This window comes from Somniosus microcephalus, chromosome 5 (assembly GCF_052327205.1).
Source record: "Somniosus microcephalus isolate GS21.2 chromosome 5, FLI_Smic_1.0, whole genome shotgun sequence".
In the NCBI taxonomy this organism is placed as follows: domain Eukaryota; kingdom Metazoa; phylum Chordata; class Chondrichthyes; order Squaliformes; family Somniosidae; genus Somniosus; species Somniosus microcephalus.
Window position 1 is genome coordinate 260,984,375 of NC_140991.1, and position 24,550 is coordinate 261,008,924.

At 47.0% G+C, this 24,550-nt stretch overlaps 1 protein-coding gene across 3 annotated transcripts in view; it reads right to left on the reverse strand.

Annotated features, from left to right (window-relative positions):
• LOC147117685 (nuclear transport factor 2-like) overlaps positions 1–24,221 on the reverse strand; it is a 45,595-nt gene extending 21,374 nt beyond the window's left edge. The window contains exons 1-2 of one of the 3 annotated variants that reach the window (XM_085988875.1): positions 24,106–24,221; positions 19,177–19,304 (exon numbers count right to left, since the gene is read on the reverse strand). In XM_085988875.1, the coding sequence (XP_085845001.1) occupies positions 19,177–19,275 (99 nt within the window). In that variant the 5' untranslated portion in view covers positions 19,276–19,304; positions 24,106–24,221. Of the gene's footprint in view, positions 1–19,176; positions 19,305–23,822; positions 23,923–24,085 lie in introns of those variants that run through there. The other 2 variants (XM_085988876.1, XM_085988877.1) reach the window with 2 other exon arrangements.
• Positions 24,222–24,550: the final 329 nt, after the last annotated feature.

The window sequence follows — 24,550 nt, forward strand, 5'->3', positions numbered from 1 at the left end:
TCAGCATGGTTTTATGAAAGGGAAATCATGTTTAACAAATTTGCTGGAGTTCTTTGAGAATGTAACGAGTAGGGTGTATAAGGGTGAGCCAGTGGATGTGGTGTATTTGGATTTCCAGAAGGCATTTGATAAAAGGTGCCACATAAAAGGTTACTGCATAAGAGCTCACGGAGTTGAGGGTAATATATTAGCATGGATAATTGGCTAACTAGCTAGAATTTTTTTATTTTTTTTTAAAAAGTCAAGTCAGTCTCTGGAAAGCCTCTCTGAAGCTGTTGCTAAGCTAAAGAGACGCTTCCAAGGTACGGGCTGACTGTTTACAAGCTGTTGCTAAGCAAGTGTTTGTTGTCAGATACGGAGATGAAAACCTCTATCCTTCAACATTAGCACTGGTCTGTCCAGAAGTCTTCAAAAATCAGCATCACGCCAGTCCCGTCAGTGCCGGATATCGCGAAGTTTCCTGTAATAGACTCCCTACTACTGATGTTAGGCTAACCGGTCTGTAGTTCCTGGTTTTCTCTCCCTCATTTTTTAAATAGTGGGGTTACATTTGCCACCCTCCAATCTGCAGGAACTGTTCCATAATCTATAGAATTTTGGAAGATGACAACCAATGCATCCACTATTTCCATGGCTACCTCTTTTAGTACTCAGATGCAGATTATCAGGCCCTGGGGATTTATCGGCTTTCAGTCCCATTAATTTCTCCAGCACTTTTTTTTTACTAATACTAATTTCCTTTAACTCCTCCTTCTCCCTAGACCCTTGGATCCCTAGCATTTCTGTGAAGTTATTTGTGTCCTCTTCCATGAAGACAGAACCAAGTATTTGTTTAATTGCTCTGCCATTTCCTTGTTCCCATTATAAATTCTCCCATTTGACTGTAAGGGACCTACATTTATCTTCACTAATCTTTTTCTTTTTACATACTTGTAGAAGCTTTTACAATCTGCTTTTATGTTCCTTGCAAGTTTTCTCTCACTACTTTTCCCCTGTTAATCAATCTTAGTCCTTTTTTGCTCCCAATCCTCAGGCTTGCTACATTTTCTGGCAACTTTATGACTCCTCTTTGGATCTAATGCTATCCTTAATTTATTTCGTTAGCCAGAGTTGGGCCGCTTTTCCTTTTGTGCCAGAAAGGATTGTATAACTTGCAATTCATGCATTCGTTCCTTAAATGTTAGCCATTACCTAGTCACTGTCACACCTTTTAATGAAGCTCCCCAATCTATCATAGCCAACTCACTCATACCTTCGTAGTTTCCTTTGTTTAGATTTAGGATCCTAGTTTCGGATTGGACTTCTTCACTTCCATCTTAATGAAGAATTCCATCATGTTATGGTCACTCTTCCCTAAAGGACCCCACACATTATTAATTAACCCCTTCTCATTACACAATACCCAATCTAGGATAGCCTGTTACCTAGTTGGCTCAACATGCTGGTCTAAAAAACCATCTCGTACACATTCCAGGAATTCATCCTCCACAGTATTATTGCTAATTTGGTTTGGCTAGTCTGTATGTAGATTAAAGTCACCCATGATTACTGTAGTACCCTTGTTACATACATCTCTAATTTCCTGTTTATGCCATCCCCTACATTACTACTATACTGTTGAGGGCTAGACAACTCCCACCAATGATTCTGCCCCTTGGTGCTTCTTAGCTCCACCCAGACCGATTCTACATCTTGATTTTCTGAGCCAATATCTTCTCAATTGCTCCGATTTCATCCTTTAACAACACCACCCCACCTCCTTTTCCTTTTTGCCTGTCCTTCCTAAATATCGAATATCCTTGGATATTCAGCTCCCAGCCTTGGTCACGTCTCCATAATCGCAATTATATTGTATCTGTTTACATCTATTTGCACTGTTATTTCTTATTGCGAATGCTTCGTGCATTCAGATACAGTGCCTTTAGTTTTGTCTTTAACATTTTTAAACATCTTAACATTTTTTTTTGTACTATGGCCCTATTTGTCAGTGCACTCGTTTGTACGCTCTGTCCCTTTGACAAAACCTGGTTATCCTTACCCCAATCACTTTCCTGCACTGCTTCCTTGTCTTTTCTCTTTAGCATTCTAGATTTCTCTCCACCAGGACCCTCCCCCCACCCCTTCAGTTTAAAGCCCTATATAAGAAATATAAAAACAGATTGCAAGAGCTTCTACAAGTATGTAAAAAGGAAGAGAGTAGCAAAAGTAAGCGTTGGTCCCTTAGGGGCCGAGACAGGTGAAATTAGAATGGGAAATAAGGAAATGGCAGAGACTTTAAACAAATATTTTGTATCTGTCTTCACAGTAGAAGACAAAGCATACCAAAAAAAGTGGGCAACCAAGGGGCTAATAAGAGTGAGGAACTTAAAGTAATGAAGAGAAAAATAATTCAGAAACTAATGGTGGCATAGTGGTTAGCACTGTTGCCTCACAGCGCCAGGGACCCGGGTTCGAATCCGGCCTCGGGCGACTGTCTGTGTGGAGTTTGCACATTCTCCCCGTGTTTGCGTGGGTTTCCTCCGGGTGCTCCGGTTTCCTCCCACAGTCCAAAGATGTGCGGGTTAGGTTGATTGGCTATGATAAATTGACCCTTAGTGTTAGGGGGATTAAATACGTGGGGTTACGGGGATAGGGTGGGATATGTGTTGGTGTAGGGGTTACGGGGATCGGGTGGAATATGTGTCGGTGCAGGCTCGATGGGCCGAAATGGCCTCTATCTGCACTGTGGGGTTTCTGTGATTTCTGTGATAATGGGACTAAAAGCAGACAGATTTCCAGAACCTGATGGCCTACATCCTACAACAACTTGTATTTATATAGCACCTTTAACGTAGTAAAACATCCCACGGCGCTGCACAGGAGTATTACAACACCAAAATGACACCAAGCCACATGAGAAATTAGGGCAGGTGACCAAAAGCTTGGTCAAAGAGGTAGGTTTTAAGGAGTGTTTTAAAAGAGGAGAGAGGTGTAGCAAGGCGGACAGGTTTAGGCAGGGAATTCCAGAGCTTGGGGCCTAGGCAACAGAAGGCACGGCCACCAATGGTTGAGAGACTATAATCAGGGATGCTCAAGAGGGCAGAATTAGAGGAGCGCAGATATCTCCAGGGGGGGGGTTGTGGGGCTGAAGGAGATTACAGAGATAGAGGGATTTGAAAACGAGGAGAATTTTGAAATTGAAGCATTGCTTAACCGGGAGCCAATGTAGGTCAGCAAACACCAGGGTAATGGGTGAATGGGATATGGTGCGAGTTAGGACACAGGCAGCCGAGTTTTGGATGACCTCAAGTTTACGTAGGGTAGAATGTGGGAGGCCAGCCAGGAGTGTGTCGGAATAGTCAAGTCTAGGAGGTAACAAAGGCATGGATGAGGGTTTCAGCAGCGGATGAGCTGAGGCAAGGGCAGAGACGGGCGATGTTACGGAGGTGGAAATAGACGGGTCTTTGTTATGCTGCAGATGTGGTCGGAAGCTCATTTCAGGGTCAAATATGACACCAAGGTTGCGAACAGTGTGGTTCAGCCTCAGACATGTTAGGGAGAGGGATGGAGTCAGTGGCTAGGGAACGGAGTTTGCGGTGGGGACTGAAAACAATGGCTTTGGTCTTCCCAATATTTAATTGGAGGAAATTTCTGCTCATCCAGAACATTATGTCGGACAAGCAGTCCGACAATTTAGACACTGGAGGGGTCGAGAGAAGAGCTGTGGGGTAGAGCTGGGTGTCGTCAGCGTACATGTGGAAACTGACGCTGTGTTTTCAGATGATGTCACCAAGGGGCAACATGTAGATGAGAAATAGGAGGGGGGCCAAAGATAGATCCTTGGGGGACACCAGAGGTAACAATGCAGGAGCAGGAAGAGAAGCCATTGCAGGTGATTCTTTGGCTACAATTAGATAGCTAAGAATGGAACCAGGCGAGTGCAGTCCCACCCAGCTGGACGACAGTAGAGGGGCGTTGGAGCAGGGTGGAGTGGTCAACCGTGTCAACGGCTGCAGGCAAGTCAAGAAGGACGAGGGGGCATAGTTTACATTTGTCATTTGTGACTTTGATGACAGCCGTTTCAGTACTGTGACAAGGGTGGAAACCTGATGGAGGGATTAAAACATGGAATTGCGGGAAAGATGGGCACAGATTTGGGAGGCGACAACATGTTCAAGGACTATGGAGAGAAAAGAGAGGTTGGAGATAGGGCGGTAGTTTGCAAGGACAGAGGAGTCAAGGGTTGTTTTTTTTTTTTTTTTTTTTTGATAGAGGCGATGACGGCAGATTTGAGGGAGAGGGGGACAGTACCCGAGGAGAGAGAACAGTTAACAATGTCAGCTAACATGGGAGCCATAAAAGGAAGTTGGGTGGTCAGCAGTTTGGTGGGAATAGGATCGAGGGAGCAGGAGGTGTGTCGCATGGACAAGATGAGCGCAGAGAGGTCATGAGGGGAGATCAGAGAGAAATTGGAGAAAGAAGCGAGTTCAGGGCTAGGGCAGGGGGGGGGGAAACCTTAGAGGAGGTTTGGCCCGGTGGGCATGGGGAACGAAGGGAAGTGGCAGAGGCAGCTGAACAGATGGTCTCAATCTTAGAAACAAAGAAGTCCATGAGCTCCCCTCACTTGTCACCGAAGGTGTGGGTGGAGGAGACAGGGGTTTAAGAAGACTGTTAGCAGTAGAAAATAGGAGCCAGGGTTTATCTTTGCATTCCAGAATGATTCTGGAATAGTGAGCAATTTTGGCAGACGAGAGCAGGGCCCGATAATGCTTTATGTGGTCCAGCCAGATCTGGGGGTGAATGGCTAAAACAGTTGTCCGCCATATCCGTTCACATCTGCATCCCTTGGACTTAAGGGAGCATAGAGGAGGGCTGTACCGGGGGGGGGGGGGGGGGGGGGAAAGGAGGAAGAGAGAGAGAGCGCGAGTGAGTGAGGTGAGTGAGTGAGTGAGTGAGTGAGTGAGTGAGTGAGCGAGCGAGCTAATTGTTTTAGTAGGAACTAGGGCATCAAAGGTGATGGTGAGGGTGCAGTTGATCGGTAGCTGCAGAAATGTCACGGTGAACAGAGGGCCAAAGGCTGGACAGTTGGGATTTCATAAGTGCACTTATGAAATCCCAAGTGTGTTTTTTCCAGGGGCGGGCGCAAAAGGAAGTAGGGTTGGTTGGGGGGGGGGGGGGGCGGGTGGGTGGAGGAGTGGAAAGCAATACGAGGAAGTGGTCAGAGATGGCCTTTTCTGCGATTGACACGATAGGAGTAGCGAAGCCACGAGAGATGGCAAGGTCGAGGCCGTGAATATGGGTTGGGGAGTTTACATGGAGGGAGAGGTTAAAGGGAGAATAGGAGGCTAGTGAACTCAGGAGAGAGAGAGAGCACATGATGAATTGAGATGGAGGTTGAAATCAGAGAGGATGAGAAGTCGTTCGGTGCAGAGGCTGCGGGAGGAGAGCAGTGAAGATATCTAATAAAATTATGGTACTTGGGTGGGCAATAGAGAACAAGAATTTTAATTACGAGGCGAGAGGGTGGAATAAGGCGAGATGCTCAAAGGGAGGAGAAACTGCCGGAGGAATAGGGGGACAGACCAAGGTGTAATTTAGTGACGAGAGCCACACCGCCACCATGGCAATTTGAGCGGGGCAAGTGGTGGAAGGTATAGCCAGACGGGGAGGCTTCATTTAAGGGTAAGGTGTCATCACCCCTCAACCAAGTTTCTGTCAGGGCCATGATGTCGATGCAATCATCCACAATAAGCTCGTGGATGGGCAAGGGCCTTGTTTGCAAGTGAACGGACATTCTGGAGGGAGATGCGTAGAGGGTCGGTGATAGCTGCCCCACTGCCAGCGCCTTGGGGGGGGGGGGGGCGGCGGCAAGATTTGCCCCCAGTGGGCGTGCAGGTCGGCAAGAGAGTAGGATGAGACAGTTGGGGTTGCTACTCGTAAGGAGGCAGCGACGAGTACCTTGATGGGCCCTATGGAGGATGCCAAGAGAGGCAGAGAGGGAAGCTGTGGGCTTATCCAAGAGGGAGTTAAGCCTGGGATGGCGGCAGGAGAGTAGGAAAGTCGAAGAGTAATGAAGGATTGAGGTTGGGATTTGGGAGGGCAGAGTATCCGAGAGAGGAGAGATGAGGCAGGACGACAGGAGAGTGCGGTCAGGGAGGGAGAGAGAGAAAATAGGAGGGGAAAGTGAATGGCTCGGGTCTGGAGCAGCAGCCAAACTGCGCACGCGAATAGACAAGGTAAAGCTCAGATTACATAGGACTGTTTAAATGTAATAATTAATGGAATACATATTTCCTGGTAGCAGGGAATAGGTTGGGGACAATAGCAGGGAGACCAGGGTCAAAGTCAGAGATCCCATGGAAGGACAAAGCCAACGTAAACAGGATGGGGCCGGTACGGAGCATCGACGAACCGCTGTGTAAAGCGGGTGAGTGAAGTCTCGAATCTATTTGAAGGGTAGAGAGTTCGAGGATGGAGGTTGTTGCTGTAGGAATGAGAGAGTCGGTAGCAATGCAGAAAGATGATGGCTAAATTGACGCAAGTTGGAGGTCACTGTAGATCAAAGCAGCGGAGAAATAAAACCATAAACCAGTGACCAGCAAAGCTGAAAACCAGTAGAACGAGTCACTGGACAGCAAGTGGAGCAACAGCTGCTAACTACAAGCCAGCAGAGCTGAAAAACCAGTAGATCAGTTCAGCAGAGCCACAGCTTAAAAAAAGGTAAAAATCTTTTTGCAGCAGAGATAAATACAAAAGCAGGTAAGTCTTAGTGTAATCCAGTGCAGAAACGCAGTCTCGATGTCCAGAGAAGTCCAGGAGATCAGAAACCAATTTGACAAAAGAATTCCACAGCACAACTTGAAGTGACTGAACAGCAGAGCAGCGCCACAGCCTGAGTCAATCCGTGTAGTCAACGAAGTCCTGTCCACAAGGAATCCAGTGATGGAGGTTGAATTTCAGCAGAGTTCCGGTAGTAGAAAGAGCTCAGTGAGAACAAAGACACTGGGGAATGGGCAGTGGACTCTGCAGGGGTAGCTTTAGTTTGGGCTACAATGCCTTCACTAACAGAGGCAGAGTATCTTAAGCAATTGAAGAAAGGGCAAAGGATGACCACGGATACAGTTGAAGAGCAGCTCAGAAAGGGGCTGCCAGCCCAGGAGTCATCTTGGGACAACCAGAGGTTGTCCTAGGGTTCTAAAAGAGGCAGCTGCAGAGTTAGTGGATGCATTGGTTGTGATCTTCCAACATTTCCTAGATTCTAGAACGGTCCCAATGGATTGGAGGTAACAAATGTAACCCTCTATTCAAGAGGAGGGATGGAGAGAGAGAGAGAGAGAGAGGGGGATGGAGAGAGAAAACAGAGTACAGCCCAGTTAGTCTGACATCTAATTGTGATGCCGTAATTGTGACCATCTTCAAGAAAGGTGACAAGTCTGATTGCGATAATTTACAGAGGAGTTTCCCTGCTATCTGCCACAGGGAAAGTAATCGCAAGTTTCCTCCTCAATCGCCTTCTCCCAGTGGCCGAAGAGCTCCTCCCAGAGTCGCAATGCGGATTCCGCCCACTAAGGGGCACAATGGACATGATCTTCACTGCACGTCAATTACAAGAGAAATGCAGGGAACAGCACCAACCACTGTACATGGCCTTCTTTGATCTCAAAGGCCTTCGACACTGTCAACCGTGAGGGATTATGGAGTGTCCTCCTCAAATTCGGCTGCCCTCAAAAGTTTGTCACTATCCTCCGCCTGCTTCACGACGACATGCAAGCCGTGATCCTAACCAACGGTTCCACCACAGACCCAATTCACATACGAACCGGGGTCAAGCAAGGCTGCGTCATCGCACCAACGCTCTTCTCAATCTTCCTTGCTGCAATGCTCCATCTCACCCTCAGTAAGCTCCCCCCTGGAGTGGAGCTAATTTACAGAACAAACTGGAAACTGGTCAACCTCCGTCGCCTCCAGCCCAGATCCAAGGTCGTCCCAGCCTCTGTCATCGAATTACAGTATGCAGACGATGCTGGCGTCTGCACTCACTCGGAGGTCGAACTCCAAACCATCGTAAACACCTTCACCGAAGCATACGAGAGCATGGGCCTTGCACTAAACATCCGTAAGACAAAGGTCCTCTACCAACCTGCCCCCGTCACACAGTACTGCCCGATTATCAAAATCCACGACAAGACCTTGGACAACGTGGACCACTTTCCATACTTTGGGAGCCTACTGTCAACAAGGGCAGACGTCGACGACGAAGTCCAACACCACCTTCAGTGTGCCAGTGCAGCCTTCGGTCGCCTGAGGAAGTGTGTTTGAAGACCAGGACCTCAAACCCGGCACGAAGCTCATGGTCTACAGGGCAGCAGCGATACCTGCCCTGCTGTATGCCTCAGAGACATGGACCATGTACAGCAGGCACCTCAAAGCACTGGAGAGGTACCAACGCTGCCTCCGCAAGATCCTACAAATGCATTGGCAGGATAGGCATGCCAACGTCTGTGTTCTTGCTCAGGCCAACATCCAAGCTCTGACCATGCTCAATCAGCTCCGATGGATGGGTCACATTGTCCGCATGCCCGATACGAGACTCCCAAAACAAGCGCTCTACTCTGAGCTCCAGCACGGCAAGGGAGCCCCAGGTGGGCAGAGGAAACGCTTCAAGGACACCCTCCAAGCCTCCTTGGAAAAAGTGTAACATCCCCACTGACACCTGGGAATCCCTGGCCCAAGACCGCACAAAGTGGAGAAGCATCCGGGAAGGTGCCGAACACCTCGAGTCTCTTCGGGAGCAAGCGCAGGGAGCGCACGTCAACCCAAGCACCCCATCCACTCGCCCCTTCAACCACCGTCTGCCCCACCTGTGACCGAGACTGTAGGTCCCGCATTGAACTCAGTCACCTGAGAACTCGTTTTTAATGTGGAAGCAAGTCATCCTCGGTTCCGAGAGATTGCCTAAGCGAGAAGAATAATGGATGCCAGCATTTTCCAGATGACTGATGTCAGACTCTTCTTAGGTAGTCCCTCGGAACCGAGGATGACTTGCTTCCACATTAAAAACGAGTTCGCAGGTGACTGGGTCCAATGCGGGACCTAGTCTGTCACAGGTGGGGTGGCGGGTGGGTGGGGTGCTTGGGTTGACGTGCGCTGCCTGCGCTTGGCTTCCGCTTGCTCCTGGCGAAGCGACTCGGTGTTCGGCGCCTTCCCGGATGCTTCTCCACTTTGTGTGGTCTTGGGCCAGGGATTCTCGTGTCGGTGGGGATGTTGCACTTTTTCCAAGGAGGCTTTGAGGGTGTCCTTGAAGCATTTCCTCTGCCCACCTGGGGCTCTCTTGCCGTGCCGGAGCTCCGAATAGAGCGCTTGTTTTGGGAGTCTCGTATCGGGCATGCGGACAATGTGACCCATCCATCGGAGCTGATTGAGCATGGTCAGAGCTTGGATGTTGGCCTGAGCAAGAACACAGACGTTGGCATGCCTATCCTGCCAATGCATTTGTAGGATCTTGCGGAGGCAGCGTTGGTACCTCTCCAGTGCTTTGAGGTGCCTGCTGTACATGGTCCATGTCTCTGAGGCATACAGCAGGGCGGGTATCACTGCTGCTCTGTAGACCATGAGCTTAGTGTCGGGTTTGAGGTCCTGGTCTTCAAACACTCTCTTCCTCATGCGACCGAAGGCTGCACTGGCACACTGAAGGCAGTGTTGGACTTCATGGTCGACGTCTGCCCTTGTTGACAGTAGGCTCCCGAGGTATGGAAAGTGGTCCACGTTGTCCAAGGTCTTGTCGTGGATTTTGATAATCGGGGAGTAGTACTGTGTGGCGGGAGCAGGTTGGTAGAGGACCTTTGTCTTACGGATGTTTAGTGTAAGGCCCATATTCTCGTACGCTTCGGTGAAGGGGTTGACGATGGTTTGGAGTTCGACCTCCGAGTGAGCGCAGACGCAAGCGTCGTCTGCATACTGTAATTTGACGACAGAGGATGGGACGACCTTGGATCTGGACTGGAGGCCACCGAGGTTGAACAGTTTCCAGTTTGTTCTGTAAATTAGCTCCACTCCAGCGGGGAGCTTACTGAGGTGAGATGGAGCATCGCAGCAAGGAAGATCGAGAAGCGCGTTGGTGTGATGACACAGCCTTGCTCGGCCCGGTTCATACGTGAATCGGGTCTGTGGTGGAACCGTTGGTCAGGATCTCGGCTTGCATGTCGTCATGAAGCAGGCGAAGGATGGAGACAAACTTGAGGGCAGCCGAATTTGAGGACACTCCATAATCCCTCACGGTTGAGTGTCAAAGGCCTTAGTGAGATCAATGGAGGCCATGTACACAGAGGTTGGTGCTGTTCCCTGCATGTCTCTTGTAATTGACGTGCGGTGAAGATCATGTCCATTGTGCCCCTTAAGTGGGTAGAATCCGCACTGCGACTCTGGGAGGAGCTCTTCGGCCACGGGAGAAAGCGATTGAGGATTCTTGAGATTACTTTCCTTGTAGCAGACAGCAGGGAAACTCCTGTAATTACCACAATCGGACTCATCACCTTTCTTGAAGATGGTCACAATTACGGCATCTCGGAGATCCCCTGGCATGCTCTCCTCCTTCCAGATAAGAGAAATGAGTTAATGAATTCACACTAGTAGTGCTTCTCCGCTATGCTTTAGGCCTTGTCGTTCTTCAGTTGTCAGATGGCCTTTTCAACCTCATGCCGGGCTGGGGTTGTGCGGAGATGCTAACGGGTAGCATGCTGCGGGATCGAGTTGGACACTTGCGTCGAAGACAGTCACGGTTAAGGAGATCTTCGAAGTGCTCCTTCCTGCGGTCACTGACTGCCTCTGTCCTTGATGAGTACCTCTCTGTTCTTGGGCCATAGATAGTCTTGACTGCGCTAAAGAATCCACGCACGTCGTGGTTGTCGGCTGCTGGATATCCTGCGCTTTCTCCACCCACCATCTGTTCTTTAGGTCGCGAGTTTTTTGTTGGACCTCAGCCTTCTGGCGTCTGTAGAACTGCTTTCTTGCTCTCTAGTTCTGTTGCTGCTTCCAGGTCAGGAATGCCTTGCGCTTGCGGCTTATTAGCTCCTGGATCTCCTAGTCGTTCTCGTCGAACCAGTCTTGGTGTTTCCTGGTCGAACGTCGCTTCACAGGTGCCGATTATGGAGGTCTTGACTGCAGACCAGGCGCTGTGGGCACTCTGTCTCTGCATCACTGGGAGTCATCGGGTTGTTTAATAATCCATTATTAAAGGAAATGGTAACAGGATACTTAGATGATTCGGCAGAGTCAACATGGTTTTATGAAAGGGAAACAGTGTTTAACAAATTTATTAGTTTTTTGAGGATGTAACTAGCAGGGTAGATAAAGGGGAACCAGTGGCTGTCGTATATTTGGATTTCCTAAAGGCATTTGATAAGGCGCCACAAGAAAGGATGCTACACAAGATAAGGGCTCATGGGGTTGGGGGTAATATATTAGCATGCAGAGAAGATTGGTTAAAGGACAGAAAACAGAGTAGGGATAAACGGGTCATTTTCCAGTTGGCAGGCTGTAACTCGTGAGGTGCCGCAAGGATCAGTGCTTGGACCTCAGCTATTTACAATCTCTATTAATGACTTAGAGAAAGGGACCGAGTGCAATGTATCAACGTTTGCAGACGATACTGTAATGTATGTACCTTTAAGGGGGAGAACTACTTTGTACAGCTCATGTATACTGTAGTACCGGCAGTGACCACACCTGTATATAACGTTGAGTAGTAATCTGTACAGTTCAGTTGCAGTCTGAGCCACGTTGCGTAAACACCGTTTGTACCGTTCTCCGCAGTCTGTCTGATTATACACAGACGTAACATTGGCGACGAGGCAGGTTCGAACCTACCTGCAACTCTGCATCACCTCCTGGGGATTTGTTCCTGGAGATCAGTGGATTGGAGGTCAAGGCCTGAGACTCGGGCATCGACCACAGGCAACCGCCCAGTCATCCAGCAGAGACTCGAGAATTGCGGGGGAGGCTGTCGAGAGCCAGGCTTGGCTTTCCAGTCGAGGTGGTCCAGAGAAACGGGCTGGCAACAGGTAGTGCGCAGACCCTTCCCGGACAGCGGCGGGTGAGAGCACGACCGAGCGGCGTCGACGGGGGAAGAGAGCAGAGCGCACAGGGCGCAGCCGGTGTTCAGGGGCCGAGCAACGTCGGAGAGAGAGACGCGCAGAAACCCGAAGGCGCCGCCCTTGCCACAGGGACCGCTGGGAGCGCCGTCAGCAGCAGCAGGGGGAGGAAGGAAAGCGCGGGAGACGCCATTTTAAACCACACCCAAAATGCCAAAGAGTGGCAGTATCACCGCATTTGACAATGAAGTCAAAGATTGGACTACATATGTCGAACGAAGAGGTGTACTGCAAGGCAAATGAGGTGTCAGATGACAAGAAAGCGTCGGTATTGTTGAATTTAATGGGTGCAAAGACATATGGGTTATTGTGAAATCTAGTAACCCCAACGAAGCCAATGGGAAAGAGTTTTGAAGACATAGTAACGATACTAAAAGGAACATTTAAACCCCACACCACTGCTGATAGCAGAAAGATTCAAGTTTCACAAACGGAACCAGCATAAGAATGAAAGCAATGCTGATTATTTAACAGAACTGCGCAAACTATCGAAACACTGCCAGTTTGGAGCGGGACTGGCAGATACCTTAATGGACAAGTTTGTGTGTGGGCTTCAAAGTGAAGGAACCCAGAAACGGCTTTTATCTGAAAAGGACCTTACGCTGGAAAAGGCTTTCAGCATTGCGGTATATGAAGCAGCAGCACAGGGTGCTGCAGAGATAAAACAGAGGCCGCAAGAATATGGCACGAACGAAATGTCATATGGAACAGAGAAGTGCTATCGCTGCGGCAGAACAACACACGACCAGAATGATTGCTGGTTCAAAAGACAGTGTGCAGACAGTGTGGAAAAGTAGGACACATAGCACGAGTCTGCAGGTCGGGAAAGAAAACCAGCAATAAGAAACCCGACCAAAGGAAAGTACAAGAAGGTACATAAGATAACTGAGAATAGTTCAGACGAACAAAAGAGTGATAACGACTCCGAAAGCAGGGAACTGAGTTGTCTGAAACTACATAATGTGATCACAACAGAGGATCACCGAACCATTTGGGTCACTCTCAAGACAGCAGGAGTCCAGGCAAAGATGGAATTGGACACAGGATCAGCCCTAACAGTCATAAACCGACAGGACTACGAGCGGTTATTCTCACATACCCTTGAGACACAAAAATTATTTTGAAGACGTACACGGGGCAAAAAGTCTACCCCAAAGGAAAAATAAGGGTGACCGTTATATATAACGGTAAGGAAACACCAAAACTAGACCTGTATGTATTGCAAGATGGAGGACCACCATTACTGGGACGTGAATGGATCCGGAAAATACAACTGGATTGGCATTCCATACAGGCACTGACTGTGGCTGACAAAAAGGATGACGACGTCACACCTGGGCGACTGTCAAAGATCCTAACTGACGCGAAAGAAGTGTTGCAGTAAGGACTCTGAACATTAAAAGGCATGACAGCGACGATTAAAATTGAAGAAAACGCAAGCCCAAAATTTTTTTAAGGCCAGACCGGTACCTTATGCGATCCGCCCAGCCGTCGAAGCAGAGCTGGAGAGTCTGGAACATTCAGGTGTACTGTCCAAGGTAGGCTGGAGCGAGTGGGCTACACCCATCGTCCGTGATGAAAAAGTCGTTGAGCAGCGCGCCTGGGGAACCAAGGAAGGTTCGCATCTGTGGGGACTTTAAGGTAACAGTGAATCCGGTGCTTCACACCGTACAATATCCACTTCCACGGATTGAAGATATTTTCGCCTCGCTATCTGGAGGGAAACGCTTCACTAAGATTGATCTGGCCCAGGCGTACCTGCAAATGGAGGTAGAAGAAGCATCAAAAAAATACCTCACAATCAACACCCATAAAGGTCTCTACCAATACAACTGGCTGGTATTCGGGGTAGCATCAGCTCCGGCTATTTGCAGAGGGCAATGGAACAAGTCCTGCAAGGGATCCCAGGGACCCAGTGTTATTTGGACGACATCCTGGTCACAGGCGAAAATGACAGTGATCACCTTGCCAACCTGGAGCAGGTGCTCACTAGATTGCAGGAATATGGGCTCCGAGCTAACCGCCCCAAATGCGAGTTTTCTTTAGAAAACAGATCTCGTATTGTGGCCTCGTTATCAATAAAGAGGGGTTACATAAGTCCCCAGAGAAGATTGAGGCAGTAGTCAAGGCTCCAGCACTGGAAAATGTGTCACAACTGAGGTCGTTCCTCAGGCTGGTAAACTACTACCATAAGTTCTTGCCAAATTTGTCTACAATACTACACCCACTGAACACCCTACTGCAAACTGGGGTGCCATGGAAGCAGAATGACAAATGTAGACAAGCTTTCCAGAAGAGTAAAACACTAATCACATCACAGAATCCCCACAGTGCAGATAGAGGCCACTTCGGCCCATCGAGCCTGCACCGACACATATCCCACCCGATCCCCATAACCCCTACACCAACACATATCCCACCCTAGCCCCATAACCCCACGTATTTAATTCCCCTAACACTAAGGGTCAATTTATCATAGCCAATCAACCTAACCCGCACATCTTTGGACTGTGGGAGGAAACCGGAGCACCCGGAGAAAACCCACGCAAACACAGGGAGAATGTGCAAACTCCACACATCGAAAGAGGTATTGGCCCATTACAACCCAGCATTACCAATTCGGTTGGCATGTGATGTGTCACCCTACGGCATTGGAGCGGTGCTGTTGCACAAATTCTCAGACGGCTCAGAGAGGCCAATAGCCTTTGCGTCATGATCACTAACCTCAGCCGAGCGTAACTACGCCCAGATTGACAGGGAGGCCCTCAGCCTAGTGTGGGGAGTGAAAAAGTTCAATCACAATCTGCACGGGCAGAAATTCACCTTGCTGACTGTTCACCAGCCTCTTGTCTCCATTTTTAATCCGAAGAAGGGCGTTCCGATGATGACTGCGCAACGACTACAAAGATGGTCACTTTTTCTAGGGGCGCACCACTATGAGATTGAATATAAGGGCACGAAACAGCATGGAAATGCTGATGGGCTATCACACCTGCCACTGCCTACTGCGGAGGAAGCACCAGCAGTGGATCCTGTCGAAATATTCGACTATAGTTGAATACCTACCGGTAACTAATGCTTGTATCGAAAAGGAAACCCGAAATGACCCGACACTGTCTCGGGTATATGATTTGACGGTGAAGGGATGGCCAGCACATGGCGACTCACTGTTGCCAGCATTCTCGACAAGGAGAGAACAGCTGTCAGTGTGCTGGGGGACCTTGATGTGTGGATCCCGAGTGGTAATTCCACCCAAGTTAAGGGATAGAGTGCTCAATGAGCTTCATGAGGGTCATCTGGGAGGCGTAAAAATGAAAAGCCTAGCCAGGGCTTGTGTGGTGGCCAGGAATCGATAAACAAATTGAGGACCTGACCAAGAGCTGCTCAGGATGCCAGAGAGTCCAAAATGCACCACCACAGGTCCCTCTACGCCCATGGGAGTGGCCCTCATCTCCATGGCAACGGGTGCATATTGATTTTGCTGGTTCATTCATGGACTCAATGTTTTTAATAGCCGTGGATGCGCACTCGAAATGGCCTGAGGTGATCAAAATGTCCTCCACCACCACCACCACCACCAAGAAAACTATTGCAGTCCTACGGACCATTTTTGCCAGGAATGGCTTGCCAGAACAGATTTGCTCCGACAATGGACCACAGTTTGTGTCCGAAGAGTTCCGGAGGTTCTTAAAAAAGAATGGGGTAAGGCATTACACATCCGCCCCGTATCATCCAGCCACAAATGGATTGGCTGAGAGGTTCGTACAAACCTTTAAAGAAGGCAATAAAGGCTATGTACAATGACAACATTCCGCTGCAGCACAAGGTGGACAATTTCCTGTTCGCCTACCGGAATGCGACACATGCAGTCACCAACCAGGCCCCAGCCATGATGTTCTTTAACCAAAGGTTAAGATCTCGCCTGGATTTGCTCAGACCAAACATACGAAGAGATGTTGAGAGTAAGCAATTCCAGCACATCCATGAGAAGCCAACAAGGAGCTTCAATGTAGGGCAACCAGTCTTGGCCCACGACTACCGAACAGAAAAATGGCAGCCAGGAACGATATGCACACGGCAGGGCCCACTAATGTACACAGTGGACGTTGGAGAGAGCATCGTGAGACACCATGCTGACCAGATCCTAGAGTCACAGGAACAAGTCAATCCCATGCCTCGCCCATACGTATCTGGTGATGAACCCGACGTACAGGTAGCATCTACCCCAGAAACAGTAGCATCGGAAGCTGATGAACCAACCGACGACAGGGGGCCAGAATCACCTCCGCACCAAGACACTCGGGAAAGGCGCTATCCAGAAAGGACCAGGAAGCCTCCCCAAAGACTGAATATATAAATAGACTATTTTCAGCTAATGTTGCATGTTAAAAGTGTTAATTGTAATTAGTTTGATCTTTAATTGTTAAATGAGTGTTATGGTACTGTTAATCTAAAAGGGGAGGAATTGTAATGTATGTACCTTTAAGGGGGGGGGGGGGGGGGGGGGGGGGGGAGAACTACTTTTTACAGCTCATGTATACTGTAGTACCGGCAGTGACCACACCTGTATATAATGTTGAGTAGTAATCTGTACAGTTCAGTTGCAGTCTGAGCCACTTTGAGTAAACACCGTTTGTACCGTTCTCCGCAGTCTGTGTCTGATTATACACGGACGTAACAGATACAAAGCTAGGTGGGAACGTAAGCTGCGAGGAAGACGCAAAGAGCCTGCAAAGTGATATAGACATGTTAAGTGAGTGGGCAATAAGGTGGTAGAAATGTGAGGTTATTCACTTCGGTAGGTAGAAAAACAGAATAGCTTTTAAATGGTCAGAAACTATTAAATGTTGGTGTTCAAAGATATTCAGGTGTCCTCATACAGGAAACACAAAGTAGCATGCAGGTACAGCAAGCAATTAGAAAGGCAAATGGTATGTTGGCCTTTATTGCAAGGAAGTCTTGCTACTATTGTACAGGGCTTTGGCAAGACCACACCTGGAGCACTATGCAGCTTTGGTCTCCTTATGAGAAAGGACATACATTCCTTAGAGGCAGTGCAACGAAGGCTCACTAGATTGATTCCTGGGTTGAGCGTTGTCCTATGAGGAGAGATTGAGCCTATACTTTCAAGTTTAGAAGAACAAGAAGTGATCTCATTGAAACGTAAGATTCAATGGGGGATTGACAGGATAGATGCCGAGAGGTTGTTTTCCCTGGCTGGAGAGCCGAGAACTAGGGGGCATAGTCTGAGGCTAAGGCGTCAGCCATTTCAAACTGAGATGAGGAGTAATTTCTTCACTCAGAGGGTTGTGAATCTTTGGAATTCTCTACCCCAAAGGGTCAAGGCAGAGATATAGATTTTTGGACTCTAGGGGAATCAAAGGATATGGGGATCGGGCAGGAAAGTGGAGCGAGGTCAAAGATCAGCCATGATCTTATTGAATGGTGGAGCAGGCTCTAAGGGCTGTATGGCCTACTCCTGATTCTTATGTTCTTACTGGAGTTTATTTTGTGCATCCCTTAGTGGACCTATCCACATCCTGATTTTTGTTATTGATGTAGAATACTTTATTTTTATATTCCTCAATAATATAATTTCATAGTTCTTTTGCTTTCATAATTTTAATTTTTTTTTTAAACTTCTTTCCCAATGTCTTTGTATTCCCTTTATTGTCTATATGTACTTAGTGTATTAAAGTGGCATCGATAGAAGATGGTTAAAAACAGAAAGCAGAGAGTAGGAGGGATTCAATAGAAGGGTTCAAAATTATCAGTGGACTGAATTGTAAATAGTGAAAGATTACTTCCACTAGCTTGCAAGTTAGAGGACATGAACTCAGGCTCAGTTTGAAGCAGGGGTGTACTCAAAGGTACTTGACATATATCCAATGCTGCAAATGCAACAGTGGAAGAGCTAGCAGGAGGCGCAACAGCCAAATAAGGAGTAGCACACAAGAGGTACATTTACTGTGAAGTTCCTAGGTAGTCTGAAAGTCTTGCATTTTATGTTACTCTTACAAGACTTCCTTATTAACTATGAACTTACAGTAAAAGTCTAAATGTATATACTGCACAACTCCCACTGCAGATTCCTCTCTGCTCCCAAGTCTGCCATTGCCTCTATGAATTCCACTGCTCCTCCTCTCATAACCCATGCCCTCTCCAAGCACAACTCATCCCTAAGACCTACTCCTGAGTGTGACATTTTCTGTTTTAGATTTCCAGCATCTAGGTTTTTACTTTTTATAAGGACATGAATGCTTTGCATTAAAATGACTATTGAAGCCAAGTCAATCACCACATTTAAAGGGGAAATTATATAAAAAGAAAAATATTGAAGGGTACTGGGAAAAGGGTTGTATAGATACCAGCAGTGGGTAAGCTAGCACTGAAAGTGGGGCAAATGGTCTCCTTCTGTACCAAAAGTTCTACGATTCTAGGTTTCACAAAACCCAGCCAATTGCTTGGAGCTCAACTAGCCTTAGAATTTATAGAGGTGGACAAGTTAAATCTTTCTGTAACATAATGCATCTCAAGCCTTGATTAGCAAGTAGCAGTCTCCTTTTCCCATTACATGGTTTCCTTGTCAGAAGTACTTTATCATGCTGTTCACCAGATGGCAAACTGCTCAAGTACTGTGAGTACCACTAAAGCTGAACCCACAATGCTTGTTCGATAGCAAAATACTGCAGATGCTGGAAATCCGAAATAACAGAAAATGCTGGAAAAACTCAGCAGGCCAGGCAACATCCGTGGAGAGAAAATAGTGTTAACGTTTTGGGTCTAACCCTTTTTCAAAACTGGAAAGGAAATGAAATAGATCGAAAGGCAGGGCTGGGAGAGAACAAAAGAAGTGAAGAGACATTAAGAGGTATTCAAAACCAGACGAGATGGTGATAGGACTAGTGGAGACAAAAGACGGCTCTAGATTAGGTGTGAAATGTTCTGGCAGAATGAGAGACAGCTGCCATGTGAGAGAGAAAACGCAGCAGAAACAGAAATACAACTGCTCAACATAAACTCCTAATACAAAACTGCACAAACTTACATATAGAGTCCCAAGCTGTGTTCGGTCTACATCAAACTGTTGGTAATAGTGCTGCACAAAACCTCTGCCAATCTGCTCCCACAATGGGTGTTCAGCCATTCTGATTCCTAATAGTGAATGATTCAGTCCTGTCAAAGAGATGTTAAAGTGAGATTATTGCTTTCAACATCAACCAACTTTACCAGAATGCTATATTTGAGTATTTGTAGTAAAGGTTTTGTGCGTTTAAATTATTTTATCCACTTAATCAGATCTCCTGAATTATCCACAGCCTAAAGGAACAGGTTGGGTACTCGGACATTGCCAATTATGCTCCGAATGCAACCACCAACAATTGCAGATGAGACAAGATGGCATTGTCCAACCGCCACATTGGTGATTTCCAATAACTGTTAGGTCAGGAACTCAACTGAGAGCGTGATGGATCATCATAGACGCCTACAGGCATCCCACTGCATAGATCCACTAGAGTTGCCAACCCTCCCAGATCATTCGGGAGTCTCCAGGAATTGAAAATTGATCTCCCAGGAACTGCTGCTAACAATCCAGGAGAAAGGTACTTAGCACTCGCGGCTTACATCTGTGCACCCATGTACTTTTACTACTTACACAAAATCTTTCCTGTTTCCCGCCCCCACCATCATACCTGCCTCCCTGACGCAGAGCCTCCGTAGTCACAGCTGTCTGACTTCTGTTGAGTTTCTTAGCCATTACCTGCCAACCATTTAGAAACATAGAAGCTAGGAGCAGGAGCAGGCCATTCGGCCCTTCGAGCCTGCTCCGCCATTCAATGAGATCATGGCTGATCATCCAAATTCAGTACCCTGTCCCTGCCTTCTCCCCATATCCCTTGATCCTTTAGCCTCAAGAAATATATCCAACTCTTTCTTGAATATATTTAATGAACTGGCCTCCACCACCCTCTGTGGCAGAGAATTCCACAGGTTCACCACTCTCTGGGTGCAGAAATTCCTCCTCATTTCAGTCCTAAATGGCTTACCCCTTATCCTTAGACTATGACCCCTGGTTCTGGACTCCCCGGCCATCAGAAACATCCTTCCTGCATCTAGTCTGTCCAGACCTGACAGAATTTTATAGGTTTCGATGAGATCCCCTCTCAATCTTCTAAACCCAACTGACACAATCTCTCCTCATACGTCATTCCTGCCATCCCAAGTATCAGTCTAGTGAACCTTCGCTGCACTCCCTCCATGGCAAGAACATCCTTCCTCAGGTAAGGTGACCAAAACTGCACACAATACTCAAGGTGCGGTCTCACCAAGGCCCTGTACAACTGCAGCAAGACATCCTTGTTCTTGTACTCGAACCCTCTTGCTACGAAGGCCAACATACCATTTGCCTTCTTAACCGCCTGCTGCACCTGCATGCTTACCTTCAGCGACTGGTGCACAAGAACACCCAGGTCTCTTTGCACTTCCCCTTCTCCCAATCTATTGCCATTCAAATAATAATCTGCCATCCTATTTTTGCCACCAAAGTGGATAACCTCACATTTATCCACATTATAGTGCATTTGCCATGTTTCTACCCAATCACCCAACCTGTCCAAATCGTACTGGAGTTTCATGACATCCTCCTCACAGCATACCCTCCCATCCAGCTTTGTGTCGTCTGCAAATTTGGAGATATTACATCCAATTCCCTCGTCCAGATCATTAATATATATTGTGAACAGCTGGGGTCCTAGGACCGATCCTTGCGGTACCCCACTAGTCACTGCCTGCCACTCGGAAAACGACCCGTTTATTCCAACTCTTTGCTTTCTGTCCGCCAACCAGTTCTCTACCCAAGTCAATACCTTGCCCCCAATCCCATGTGCCTTAATTTTGCATGCTAACCTCTTATGCGGGACCTTATCGAAAGCCTTCTGAAAGTCCAAATTCCCCGCTTTTTCTCTGCCACCTTTTTTGAATAGTGGGGTAACATTAGCTACCCTCCAATCCATGGGTACTGTTCCAGAGTCTATCGAGTTCTGGAAGATGACCAGCAATGCATCTACTATTTCTAGGGCCACTTCCTTAAGTGCCCTGGGATGTAGATTATCAGGCCCTGGGGATTTATCGGCCTTCAGTCCCATCAATTTTCCTACAAATACTGATTTCTTTCAGTTCCACCCTTTCATCAGACCCTATGTTCCACAGTATTTCTGGGAGGTTATTTATGTCCTCCTTTGTGAAGACAGAACCAAAATATGTATTTAGTTGGTCTGCCATTTCTTTGCTCCCCATTATAAATTCCGATTCTGACTGCAAGGGACCTACCCTTGACTTCACCAATCTTTTCCTCTTTACATATCTATAAAAGCTTTTACAGTCAGTTTTTATGTTCCCTGCAAGCTTACTCTCATATTCTATTTTCCTTTTCTTAATTAATCCCTTTGTCCTCCTTTGTTGAATCCTAAACTGCTCCCAATCCTCAGGATTATTGCTTTTTCTGGCCAATAAGCAACATTGAATTTCTTCATAGCAGGTCCTGTCCTGCCACCATAACCAGCCACGAGAAAATTCCAGGTATAACCTAATAAGAATTTCAACTCTTCGATCAAGTGCAGCCTGCAACTGGTAGGTGAAATTATTCTGAATGAAAGGGCCTTTTTAAAAAAATGCAATCTGATCAGACTATTGGTGTACGCACCAAAAAGACTACTCCAAATTGGTCACTGTGTCTAGTAAATGTACCAGAGAAGTTGGTGCAAGGGCCCAGGGTCCAATTTAGTGTCATTTTAAAATGCCCACCAATACGGTGTGTTTTCTGTTCTGCTAGTTATAAAAAATTTAAAGGAAAGAATTTGGTGTACAAAGAAAAGTTGCCTCCATGGAGTTGCCATTACAAATAGTGCAGCTCTTCTCAATCAGCCTACAGATTAATTTGCTGAACCTGGAGTTTGCTGTGCACAAACTGGCTGCCGTGTTCCCCTACATTTCAAAAGTACTTCATTGGTTGTAAAGTGCTTTGGAATGTCTAGAGGTCGAGAAAGGCGCTACATAAATGCAAGTTCTTTCTTTCTCTAATCTATGTAAAGGGATCATTCCCTCCACGACACCCAGGTCCCAACACCCCCTCCCCTTCCCACGCAAGCGCAGGAGATGCAACACCCACCATTTTATCTCCTTCCTTCCCAACATCCAGGGCCCCAAATACTCCTAGGTGAAACAGCAATTTACTTGTATGTAAAGTTGCTGATGTTTAGGGATTGTTGGCTGTAGATTTTATCCTTGGCCATGCCAATCCTGGCACATACTGTACAACAAATGCCTACATAACATTCTGTCCAAATTGTGCATCTAGTTCAAAACAAATTCTTGTGCACGATGACAATTATCTTAGGAATGCTAGCACATAGACACTCAAGTAAGGTGAATGCAATTAACATTTACAAACTGTGATTAAACATCACACAATCAAACCTCCAGGAATACATTCAGAGTTGGCAACATTAAGTTCCACACACATTTGCCTACTGATGGTTTAAAAAGTTAAATTTTGAACAGTATACAAGAACGTGTATGTATTAGTTAACAGTCATTAGTAAAGTCATTTTTCTAGTGAGTCTACCAAACTAACATCACACGTACATGTGTAAGTATTTTAGTCAGAGGTGCCATAGGTCAAATGAGACTTTAAAGAGAGGTCCAACCTCTCAGGTGGACGTAAAAAACCCCATGGCGCTATTTCAAAGAAGAGCAGGGAAGTTATCCCTAGTGTTTTGACCAATATTTATCCCTCAACCAACATCACAAAAACAAATTATCTGGTTTGTGGGACCTTGATGTGTGCAAACCAGCTGCCTACATGACAACACTGACTACACTTCAAAAATACTTAATTAGCTTAAGTATTTTGGGACATCCTGAGGATATGAAAGGAGCTATGGAACGGCAAGTTCTTTCTTTAAGGATAATTGAATTAGGAACCAATTGCAGGTAAACCTCCCAGATCCCACCACAAAATTGATGCAGAATCTCAGGAATGCATTGCGTATCTTTAATAGAAACATAACACATTCATCTTGATTAAGGGAGATCAGAAATACTGAATTGCAATTTCCACTCAGCCCTTAATTCGAAACCAGCAGAGGGCTGCAAGAAGAGACCAAGCAAAGCGCATGACTGGCGAGATAGTCTGAATATTTTCAGCGTTAATTATATCCTTAAAAAGTATATTTAAAGTTAATTTTCAAATAAAGCTTGCTAGGAAAGAGGTACGAAATTATACAGGACAATAACAGTTATCCTAGTCCAACAAAAGCGCGCCGTTTAGTGACGCAATGAACTGCTCAGTAAAGGACAAGTACCGACTATTAACCATGGGGTGCAAGTTGCCAGCAGTTTCCTAGCGGCATTTATCCGGAAGCCACTACATTTCCACGAGTCTTAGTTCAGCAATCCTTAAGTAAATCGCAATCCATTGCATACTAAACTCGTTGTACATATGCAAATATGCAGCATTGCCACTCAAGAGTTCATACTTTCTAAACGAGTAACAAAAAAGGAAAACTTTGATTTTCATTCACGAAACCTTCCAGTTCAAATAACAACAGAAAAGCAATGCAAAAGATCTGCCAAAGAGGGAAAGGAAGGGAGGGGAGGAACTTAAACACTGAACTATGTGAACATGACACGTGCCTGTACCAAATGGGAAAAGTTCTTTTTAAAAGTCTCCCGAACGCACCCGCCAAGCTCAAGCTCGTTACTGAAAGTTTTTCAAGTGACCGTTTGCAGTTAAAATCCGCGCCACACAGAACGTGCAAGGCAGCTTCACTGAAAAGTAGGCAGACGCCAAATTTGCATATAAAGTATTGCATTGCAACTTCTAACAAGGCCTTGTGTATATCCCCGAGGGAAATTAATAATTATGGGGGGGGGGGAAAGAGAGCACGCACACCAACCACAAGTCAAAAGGTTTTACCAGCAGACGCTCGCTTTTGCCCAGGAACTGGGAACTAGAGCTCTTCAACCTCGTGCGTCCCAACTTTGGAAACTCAGCCCAGTGCGCGCTCTTAGGCGTCACGCGGGACTTTTCATAAAGGCGCGCGCGTCCAGAGCTCCGCCCTGAGCAGAGCCGAGCGCTCCGCCCAGCGCCCAGGGTAGCTCCGCCCAGAGCAGCGCTCAGGACAGCTCCGAGCGCTCTGTCCATCGCTCAGGGCAGCAACGCCGAGCGCTCCGCCCAGCGCCCAGGGTAGCTCCGCCCAGAGCAGCGCTCAGGGCATCGCCTTCCTCTCATCCACCACAGAGGGTTGCCATTTTACATCGAGTGTTCAACATTCGATTCGGGAGTTGTGCCTCTAGATTTCTTTTTCAAGTTGTGATGAAATATGTCATTCATCAGACTCTGTATTTAACTACATATATTG